This window comes from Fukomys damarensis, unplaced genomic scaffold, assembly GCF_012274545.1.
Source record: "Fukomys damarensis isolate Sample0158 unplaced genomic scaffold, DMR_v1.0_HiC HiC_scaffold_17, whole genome shotgun sequence".
Taxonomy (NCBI): domain Eukaryota; kingdom Metazoa; phylum Chordata; class Mammalia; order Rodentia; family Bathyergidae; genus Fukomys; species Fukomys damarensis.
Genome location: NW_022900929.1, coordinates 31,613,502 through 31,624,698, shown reverse-complemented (window position 1 = coordinate 31,624,698; position 11,197 = coordinate 31,613,502). Strand labels below are relative to the sequence as shown.

General features: G+C 45.7%; 1 protein-coding gene across 1 annotated transcript in view; it reads left to right on the top strand.

The window, feature by feature from the left end:
* The first annotated feature begins 2,963 nt into the window (after positions 1–2,963).
* The window catches only part of Vopp1 (VOPP1 WW domain binding protein), an 80,415-nt gene continuing 72,181 nt past the window's right edge, over positions 2,964–11,197 (top strand). Inside the window, exon 1 of the mRNA XM_033764937.1 lies at positions 2,964–2,992. Coding sequence (XP_033620828.1) covers positions 2,990–2,992 — 3 coding nt within the window. The 5' untranslated portion in view covers positions 2,964–2,989. The remainder of the gene's footprint in view (positions 2,993–11,197) is intronic.

The following is an 11,197-nucleotide window of genomic DNA, read 5'->3' as shown; positions in this document are numbered from 1 at the left end:
CTAGGGCTCGGGGTGCGCCGAGCCGCGGCCCGCACTTAGGAGCTGCTGGAGGGGCCGCCCCTGGACTCCCACGGCCCCGCGGGACCGGGCTCCTTCCGGCCAAGAAGTGCAGTGCCCGGCCATCCCCTTCCTGATAAAGCGGTTCCTCTAAAATGGGGGCGATTGGAATTCTGTGTAGGGTCTGATTTAGGTATCGTTCAACTCCCCACCTAGATTCATTATTTTGGAAGAAATTTATATTACATTAATGAAATCGATGCAAACGGTGGTGATTAACGTGCGTCTCTTTGGTCTTGCCTGTTTTAGAGAGTTGTAAAACTCCCAGATAGTTGAGGAGTAATGCTGGAAATGACTTCTTTTTTTCCATGTATTAAGAAAATATTGAATATGCTAGAAAAGATTGAAAGCCTTGGTTCTCTTGAAAGGAAAGTGTTTGGAGTAGTTTTTCCTTGCCCCAGGCTGTACCACAGCAAAGATTTCCTGCTTTTTTCAAAATCTCCCTTGCTTGGTATTGATGTTTTTGTGGCATGCCTCTGCATTCTTTCCAGTTATTTGGTTTTAAAACCTGAAGAATGGAATCGCATACCCTTTGGTGACTCACCCGAGAGAATAGATAAGTGCTCTGCTATTGACGTAAAAACAAGTGTGTGTGTGCCCGAATACATCAGTACCCACACTTGCAGTCCTTCTGGTATTCTTAGTGCTTGGTGGAATTGCCTCCCATCCCCGCTGTCCTGCTTGTGCTGCCCATTTCTCCCAGGCCTTGAATTTGGTTGGAACTGTGCCGTGGGGTCCTGGGGAATCGCTTCTTTACAAACAGCTGTTTTGTTCCATAGGAATTAGTCATTTTAACAAGGATTTCAAATCTTGCCGGAAAGGTTGAAAGTACTTTAAAGGCAGAGCTACTTTGTAGAATTAAAAGCTGAATGATTAAGATGATGCTTTCACAAAGTCGAGTGTCTGTGTGTTCAATAATTTTTCTTTTCTGCACACTTGTATGTGATGATATTCTCGAGTACAGTGCTCCACTATGGTGGAGAGGTGTCCCTGGGAGGAACTAAGGAGGTTTCTCAGTAATTCATCCCATGGAATTTTATGTATGTGAGATTTCTAACAATTTTCAGCATAAATTTGTGGCTCTGAGTGTATCTCACTGGCATGCCTTAGATTTGCTGAAGTCCTGAGTCTGATGTAAGTGTGCTAAGTTACACTTGCCAAGCTTGTGTGAGGTAGTGGGTTCTTTCTTCATGTTGTCTGCATGAAAACAATAAAGGGAGGGATTTGATGGCCATAGCTTCCAACTGCCAGCTGCAACCTGGGACATTTGTCTTTGTTTCTTTGTTCTACTTCAGCTGATTTCATTGTATGAATTTGTTGTGTAGCTGATCACGAGCCACTTGAAATTCAGAGAGGCCTTGTGGCATGGAGTTCATTACTGTTTCCTGCACCCCGTGCCTAGTCAGCCCTATCTGAGGTCGGGCATGGGTGGTTTTTGTGCAGGTGAGAGGCCCTTGAGTGGGAAGGAGATCTGAGCATTGTTTGAGAAGAGTTTTCTTGCCCTGTCTTGACATCCTTTCAGAAATTTATTAGCTATTACGCATAAAACTGCACCTTTATTTGTACTCATTCATAGAATGCTTCCCCAGGGCCAGGCACACTATTCTTAGCACTTTACAAATGTTAACCCATCAATCCTTGTAGCAATTACTTTCTTCCTTATTGTTATTCCAAAGAGATGCTCAGTGACTTGTTCACATCCCCAGTCTGAAGCAGGAGGGCCCCAAAGTGTAAACCTAGTCTCTCTGGTTCCCACTTATGTCATCACCATACTGTTCTGCCTCCTCTCCAAAGTCTTCCTTCATTGACTTGCAGGTTGTCTGCACACTGCTTACTGTATCTTGCCTATTTCTTATCCTGGGGGCAGTGCTGGGCTTGGAGATGTGTGACCTAATATGCAGCTAAGCCAGCAAAATCTCTAGTAACTCAGTTTTCTTTCCTTAGAGCAGAAGTATGACTTAGGATTCAAACTCTGACACTTTGGAGAGTGAACTAAATGCTGGCTGTGGTAACTGCCTGGACAGCAGACATCAGCAGGACCTGGGAAGTCCTGGGTGTGTACTTATCCTGAAGCCGCAAAGGGCTCTGAGCCAGGAGGCATCCGGCAGCCACATTCCTCCCCCATAGGGGGGTCTTCTGAGAGCTCATAACTGGATGACCCTTTTTTTTTCATAACCCAGCATTTCCTAGGAGTTGCCCTACCCGGTCTTCGCCCCCATCCCAGTTACTGTGCCAGCTGGAAGAGTCCCAGAGACTCGGGCCTTGAAAGTGGCAGATTCTGCAGCTTGGCCACGGGCTCTGGTTCCCCTCAACGGGAGAACTGCAGATGCCTTTTTGAGTGAGACAATTCTAAGTCCAGTGCTTCTTTCTGCCAGCTGGCTATAGGACCTCCTGGAAATGGCCCTTTTGGGAAGGAGTACCCTTGGCTGACTCCAGCCCACCAAGTGGAGAAATTCCTGGTGGCCTTCTTTTTCCTGAGCCACAGTGGCACCTCAAAAACAGCAGCGACAACAACAAATTTCCAGTCGCACTTGGGTTGAACCTGGGGAGTAATTAGGCCTAAGCATGTGTTCATCCCAGGAGCTTTGCGTCAGAGTACAGTGTTTTCTAGATATCAGCACTAGTATCTCCTTCTAAGGGTTAGGTGTTGACACTTTTGAACTCTATGTAGTTTTTGTTGAAGGGCTGTGTCCTTCTTGAAATGAACCCAGAAATGTATAGGATTCTAATTTTTATTTTTCTGGTGGTACTGGTGTTTGAACACAGGGCCTTCACACATCTCCAGACCTTTTTAATTTTTTTAATCTTTTAAATTTTGAGACAAGGTCTGGCTAAGATGCTCACTTGCCCAAGTTGAGCTCAAACTTGAAATCCTTCTGCCTCTCTTTTCCAGAGTGCTGAGATTACAGGTCTGCACTGCCAGGACTGGCTTATGGTATACTATTTTAAAATTTATTTTTACTGCTGCTACTGCTGCTGCTGCTGCTACTACTACTACTACTACTACTACTACTACTACTGCTACTACTACTACTACAGGACTGAGTTTTGCTGTGTTACCTAGGCTGGTCTCAAACTCCTGGGCTCAAGCAATCCTCCTGTCCCAACCTAAGAGCTTGAACTACAGGTGTGTACCACCATACTTGGCTTTTTAAATTATTTATTTGTTTTTGTAGTGATGGGGATCAAGCCCAGGGCTTCATGTGAGCTAGGCAAGTGCTCTATCTTCATCCCCATTATATATGTAGTATAACACTCTCCCATACAAGGGCTATAGATTGAGTCACACAAGGGCAAACTCATTTTATTAGAGACAAGCCTCTGCATTTTTCTGATCTTTCCCAGGAACCAAAACTCTCTTTGATTAGGCGAGAATGCCTTGTGCTTCAAAGTTGTTTGGTACAGGAGCAGCCCTTTCTGCACTGGAAGGAGTGGTGGCCATCTCCAAGAGAGAAAGGGTTGGAAAGTGAACATTACCTTTGGAAACTAAGAAAAATAAGAGGATTACTGAGTATTTTTTCTGTTAACACCTGGAAATCTTGAAATTAGAACCGAGTTATGTTTAAGACTGTTTTTTGTCTTTTGCCAAATGTTTTTCAGGCCCTGGAATTCCAACAAAATGTGGCAGCCCCTGACTGCCAATTTTCTGAAATAAACCTTTTCAACCCTCCCACTCTTAAGAGTTTTTAGAATCTGAGCAACATGCAGTTTGAATGAAAAAGAAGCCTGGAGGGTTTGTCTCAGGAGGCTCCAGAGGAGGCCAGGAGCCATGGTGAGAAGAGGCTCAGATCCAGGAGCCTGAGGCAGATGGGGTCTGCATTAGGGAAGCTGGGGCCTGGATAAGGTTTACCGCCCAGAGCTAGGTCTCTGCTTGGCTTTTGCTTTCGTCTAGCTATGGTGCAGGCTGTAGAGACAAACTGGGGGGAAGTGGCTCCAGGAACATGTAAAAGGAATGAGATTAGGGCAGTAGCCTCTTGACTATCTATCCCCAGGACTCAAGTTACTTCCCCAGAAGTCACTTTTACCATGTCCTCTCAGGGAAGCCTCTGCAATGTCACCATGTCAGTGAGAACTCTCTTGAGCACTCCGCTTAAAATGCCACCCACTTCCCTTGCTGACTCCACTTACTCTGACCGATGAATTCCATTTCCTAGTACACTTTGCCTTCGAGACATGCTGGAGGCTGGGTAGTGCTCACTTCCTGAGCGCAGGCAAAAGGGATGGAATGTGCTTCCCACCATGTGAGCATTGAGGGGCGGAGAGTTTTGATTGTTTCCCGGGACTGGAGTACCCTCTGCCCCTAGAACAGTGCCTCGCACACCACAGGGACTTGGCAATCCTGGTGAGCGAGGCTAGGTATAGATGAGCTTAGTCCTTGTGTTGAATAACCTGATGGGGAGCTGGGTGGGTAGAGTAGGAAGGGGGATGCAGTGATCAGCTCCAGGCTCTGGGGGGGCTCCTGGGCGGGGTGCAGCTCTACTTCTGAGGTGTTTTGGGTTCTGTTCCAGACTGCTGCAATTCAGAGTATCACAGCAAAGTGAAACATGTAGATTTGCTTCCCAGTGCATGTAGAAGTTGTACTGTGGTCTATTAAGTGTACATTGCATTATGCATATGTCTAAAAAGTAATGTGTAGATCTACTACAGTTTGGATCCAGACTGTGGTGCCTCATGGAGGTGGTGGAGCCTTTAAGAAGTGGGGCCCAGCAGGAGGAAGTTTGATTACTGGGACATGGGCTGGAAGGGATATTGGTATAATGGTCTCTTCTCTTTACTCCTCAGCTGCCAAGCGTTTAACAGGCCTTCACCACACCCTCTAACCTTAGGTACAGAACCACAGGCCTAGAGCTACAAGGCCAAATGACCTTGGGCTAGAGTCTCTGAAACCATGAGCCAAGGTCATCCTGGACCGTGTTCTGCCTCTCAGCCTGTTCAAAGTGTCGCAAGGGCAGCCCTCAGCCTGTGAGCACAGTGTTTGGGGTCCCCACCAGTGGGATCCTTTCCAGGCTTATCTCCTTCTGTCGTATCTCCCAGGACTTGGTTTTGAATCATCTTATCAGCCTGATGATGGCTGAAGTTTGCTGCACTGGACAGCAAGCAGGAAGCCCCCATTGTCTGAAAAAACAATTGGTCCTGGAAAAAGGCCACTCAGAGTGATTCACTTGAACTAGAGTACAAAATGTCATGACTGCGTGTATAGTGGAAACAAAAGTTTGACTGGGACTTTATTTTGAGAAAACAAACCTCACATTATAAAAATAAGTTAATTTTATTCCAAATGCTTGGTTTTAGTGTGGTGAGTCAGTTTGGGCAAAGTGTGTTTAGTGATCTGTAGTAGGGAGGTCTTCGCTTGGGTTTAGTGGCATGATCCTAAGGAATTTGCTGTAGTCAACAGCCTCTCCCCCATCTTCTGCTTCTCTTCATCCTTTTTTGTTTTTCCTTAGCATTCTTCTTTGGGCACCTGCTGGGTCATTATTAAAAAAGTGTTAACCACCAGATTCTTTGTCCCCTGTTCATGGAGATACAGCGTCTGTGTGAGATCTGTGAGGTTATTTTGCTGTCCACATGTGTCATATGTTCCCTGAGACCCTGATCAGAGATTGGTTCAGGAGCTGCTCATGTTAAGGGAAGCGAGACATTGCTGAATGGTTTTAGAAAGTGGGTTCGCTGGTTCGTACATTTTGTCCCACAGCCCTAGATCCCAGTTTTCCCAGAGTCACTTATTTGGAAAGAAAGGACACTGCTGTGTGTGTGGTCTGCCTGGCACTGCCACATCCTGGTCTGGACTTTGGCATTGTACAGTTGAGGTGACGTTGTTGTGTTGTCCTACCTTTCATCCCCACCCGTGCAGCCAAGAGAATCACACTGGGTTTGCAGTGAGATTTCAGTCTGTTTTCCAGATGCTATTCCTTGTAATGGGCAGTGAACTGTTTAATATTTTTTATAAACCTAAATTGAGGCTGATCCATCAGTTCTGTTTCACAATGCTTGTCTTCTTAAGCATATCAAAATCTACCTGAATACCATTTTTTAAAAATACAGTGTCTTGATTTTGTGTACACACATATTTGATGATCCTATTATTAGTTTTATCCAACCAATTAATACAAATGTGGGGCAGAACAGTTAAATACAGAGACCTCTTCTGAAGTATTGGAAATTTTGACTTGGAGAGCAGTGATATTCTTAGTTTTAAGAAGTCAGAATTTAATGATGTAGGTTTTGAGGTGTCTGATTGTATGCACTTGGTCAGAAGAAATCCAACAAATGAGACTCTAGAGTTTAGGTGCTACATAAAACTTGTGAGTCATTTGTATCAGAAACTCGAAAGAACCTTGTATTTGGTGATCATGAAACAGTGACTTCACTGGTAAAGGTTTGAGAATCAAGGGCTCAGTGACAACAAGAGACCATGAGTTCATAGGAATACACATACTCTTTCACACATGCACACACATATGTGCACACATACACTCACAAGCACATATATGCACAAATACACAGATATACACACAGTTTCAAGAAGCACAGTGGTTTACCTCAAAGCTCCTGATGAGAGAACAATGTCCTTAGACCCGAACAAGGAGATACTGTCTTATAAATAAATGAAGCTTGGCATTGATTGATTGCCTATTTGAAGCACAGGGGTTTCTGGATAGTAGCAGTCTCCTATTGGATGGTGACTTGGCCATTTGTGATGGAATCTCAGCAGTTTGTGTATTGGTTGGGAGTCTTAGTAAATTAAGTACTTACACTCTCCCGGACTCAGTTGATTTCACCTATAAGGGAAATGACTCAGTCTTGAGTGAAGCTCTGGAAATCCCCCAGCTTGGAATAACTGGTTCCACAGGTTGGATTACAAGATTATGAATGTTTTCAATCATTCCCAAGCAAGGTTCTTGTGCCCAGTGTCATGCCAGGATAGAGGCTGCAGATCTATAAAAGTCACCCCTTGTTTAAACTTTGTGCTTGTGTCTCTAGTATGTCAGCCACTTGGTTAAGACTCTGGTCATGAGTGTCCCTAACAGGGAAAGGAAAGTTATGAATATGACCATGCCTGGCTCTTCATTTCTGCCCTGGACAGAGGGACAAAAGGCTGCAGATCAGCACTCTCTCCCCTAAGCTGCCTTCTGAGCTGCAGGCAGCAGCTATTGGGGCAGTAGGTTGGCTTTTAATTAACTGAGAATGAGGATGAGTGGAACCTGTTAGCTGTTTACCTGGCCTCAATCTCTTGGTGTTTTGTGACATGTTTCAGTTTCATCAAAAGAGTCAGAGTAGAGTGTTCTAAAGAGAGTGAGGACAGATCCTAAATTGGATGGATCGTAGGGCGTGTGTGTGTGGCAAGATTAGGTTTGTGGAAGGCTGTCACATGTGAGCTAAGTGCGTGGTCCTCACATGCCCTCAGCTCAAGTGTTTTAGCTGCCCGTTGTTACCTGTGAGCTCTTGGGACCTTGAGCACTCAGTGGACCTGCCTAGCCCAGAGCTCTTGGCAGGGATAAGAGGAATTGGGTCAAGAGGTGGAAGTAAAGGTTAGCTTCAGGAGAGAGGAGAGGTTTGAGGAAGGAACTGAGGTAAGCCAGAGGGAAGGTCCAGGCTGACTTATGGTCTTGTGGAAAGAGGCTAGGGCAACAGTGTGGGAAGTCCCAGCCCTTGCAGTAAAAGAAGTCACGGGAGGGGTTTGGGAGGACCTAAAGTCCCAGGGAATGGCGAGGCAGTGGGAAGCACTTCTCAGAGCTTCTTAGAGGCTTAGAGCCCGCATTTCTGGTGGTCCTGTAGGTGCACCCAGTGTGCTAGCTTCCTTCTGGCACAGGAGTAGAGAGGTGTGAAAGGACCTCCTGGAGGTGGTGACATGGCCGTGTGTCAGGACTAGAGAATTCTAGAGAGATCTTGTTAGGAGGATTGACTTGAGGCTTTTGCCAGACTCTGAAATTAGAAGGATTTGATGGATTGGGAAGTGAACAGAGCATATTGGTAAAATTTGAAGGGTGAGGTGAGGTATGGGGCAAATCCAATTGTTACAAGTTCATGGGAGAAGGGAGAGTAAGGATGTGTAAGGAGAAGAGAACTTGCTGTGAAGTCTGTATTATGCTGCTGTAACAAATTACCACAAACTCATGGGTTAAGACAATACAAATTACAGAAATTTTAGCTGGGCTGGTGATAAATACCATAATCCCAGAACTCTGCGAGGCAGAGGCAGGAGGATGGTGAGTTTGAGTCCAGCCTAGCAAATAAGTAATTTAGGGAGACTTTGTCTCCAAATTAAAGAAGGTCTGGGAATGTGGCTCAAGGGCCTAGGTTCAATCCCCAGTGTCACAAGAATTGCTTTTTCAATTGCAGAAATTCTAAGTGGATCTCACTGGGCTGCACTCAGATGTCAGCAAGATGATACTCCTCCTGGTGGCTGCCCGGAAGTATTCATCCTCTGGCCTTTTCAGCCTGTAGAGGCAGCCATGTTCCTCAGAGATTGGTCCCTCATTCCACCTGCAGAACCTGTGGAGCTGTACCTTCACATTGCTGTCACTCTCCTGTGTCTTTGCTTTATGTTTCTGTGGTTACTTTGGGCCCACCTGACTTAGTCAGGATGATCTCCCTTCTCTCAGGATTCTTAACCGCATGGGTCTTGCTGAGATGAGCAGAAGAGTGAGCAGGAGGGAACACAGCCACAACACACCCCATGTGGTTCTGGAGTGCTGTGAGGGTTAATTGGTTTAGGTCAGAGAGCCATGTCGGGCTTTGAGTTCTGAGTAGAAACATGCATGCAGTCATAGTGTTAGCAGCTGGTAATAGTGGCAGAAGCAGAATTTACCCCTGACTTCGGGAATCGAAGGAAAGGCTGTATTGCAGGTAGAGAAAATGCTCTATGTAATGGGAGCTTTGCAGACATTGAAACCACAGGTGTTTGCACTGATTTCTTTGACCACTTTTTGCAGAAAAGGAACCAGTCTTCAGAACCCTGGCTCCTCAGCTCTGATCACCTGAGCAGATCTGAGGGTCCATCCACAGTGGTACCTTAGCTCTGGGGACAGTGGCTGTCTGCTGCGGCTTGCAGATGCCAAGTCACATTTTTGCACAAGATGGGAAAGTCGCCTCTGCCTAGGTGTCCACACGGCCTGGTGCTGTGCTGCTGCTGGTCCCTGGTGTGAGGACCATCACAGCTGGAATCAATACTGGTGCCTTTTTGATCAGAAGTCACATTATTTATGTAAGCTTTCGTTTCATTGACTGGGTGAAGTATAAAATAAACACACAAAAAAACAAGGATTTGCTTTCTTTTTCTAAATTCAACAATCTTTTTATTCAATTTTTGTGATATACAAAAAATTGCACATAATTATTGTATCCAACTTGATGAGTTTGGGGTTAACTATACATATGCGAGACAGTCGCCACCCTGTGTTCCATGAACCTATCACCTCCAAAAGTCCTCCCCTGTCTACTTCCTTGTTATTATTTTTGTGTGGGTGATAAGAGCACTTAGCAAAAGTCCTAAGCCCACAGTATGACCTTACTCACCATGGGTGCACTGCTGCACAGCTGCTGTCCTGGATGAAACCTGTGCCTTCAGACTGACACTTCCCAGTCCCCCTCCCCGCAACCCTGCCAGCCACCACCCACTCTCCAAGGACTTTATTGGGTGCAGGGCCTCACAGGTACTTGTGAGACCATTGGTCAGAAGGCTTTTCGCCTGGACAAATATGCAACCCAATGCAATGGTGAGAACTTGGAGGATGTTTATTTTCTGGTATGGGAAGAAGTGTCTGTGTTGGAGTCACCCCAGGTTTTGCTCCTTTGGTGGCACTGTGACTCCCCCAGGGCCTTTTACCCTTTCCACTTCTGTTCTGTGGGGCTTGCTCCTGCAGTTCCTCCTGGAACGCAAACAACTGCACACCGAGTACCTCTCTCAGGACACATCTGCATTTTGTCCCACCGCACTGGCTTTGTTCTTTGATGCCTACCTTTCCCCTCCCTCCCATGTTTTCTAAAGGAACACTCATTTGGGTTAAGGGTGGTGTTTCGATGAATCCTCAAGGATCAGTGTTTCATTTGTCACTGGGCATAAACCTTCTTGCTAGCGTAGGAGTCTCTTAGGTCTTGGACATGTTTTGATGCATCTTTCTGCCCTTGAGTATTCTTAGCCTCTCCAACATTATCCCATGTCACATGACTGTGGTGTGCTGCTAGTACCTCCCATGCTCTTGCTGTGTGGGAAGTTGGTGTTTTGTCTGTGTGGCCCCTTGTGTCAGTTCATCCTCCATTACTGTGACATTCCTGAGGCTGGGACTTACCAAGAAGAGGCTGGTAGGTTTGGAGGCCACAGTTGCCCACAGGACAGTGCCAGCTCTGGATGTCCCTGTGAGTGTCACCTCTCTGCAGTGGGCACCACACTGGTAGGAGTTTGCAGGGGGACAGATTCTGACATCAGGTGGGATACTAAAGAGCCACAAAATCAGGCTTGTGGGTGACAAAGGTGAGGCAATAGCAGGAAGGGAACTTTCTGGGGAAATGTCTGAGAATGTGCACAGAAGACAAGTGCAGTCTGTCTTCTGGGCTGTGTGGAGTTGTTGATTGGTTTATATTTACTGACTGTTTTATGTTCATTAGCAGAGTTCACTGAATAAAATCTAGCTTTTCTAATATTTTGTTCTTTGAAGAAGTTATGTGAATGAAATCTGGTGTGCTGTTTAAAATTTAAGGTAAGAAATTAGGTTCCTAGCCACAAGGGCATGCTGCTTGTACAGAAAATAATTTACCACAACTATTATATTTAAAAATAATGAGCCAAATGAGGAAGTGCCCGTACTCAGGAATCCTCTGTGCTTCAAGTTTAGAAAAGGCTTTCTAGGAAGGACAAGCCCTGGGCCAAAATGTCAGCCCTACTGCCCTGACCTGGACCCCACCATCTTGGGTGTCTGCCTCATCTGTGTAGCCATAGTAACTCTGTGAGACAAGTGTGCAGTTCATTTCACAGCTTGGCAAACTGAGACAAAGGTAAGCAATTCATCAAACATCAGCTGTCCAATAAAAAGAGGCGGCAGGGGTTGTTCTTTCCAGTTTTTTGTGGGGAACCCAAGACACTGAAGGTCTGTGATTGTACAAGCCAATGTCTTCACCTTTTTTTTTTTTTTTTTTTTTTTTT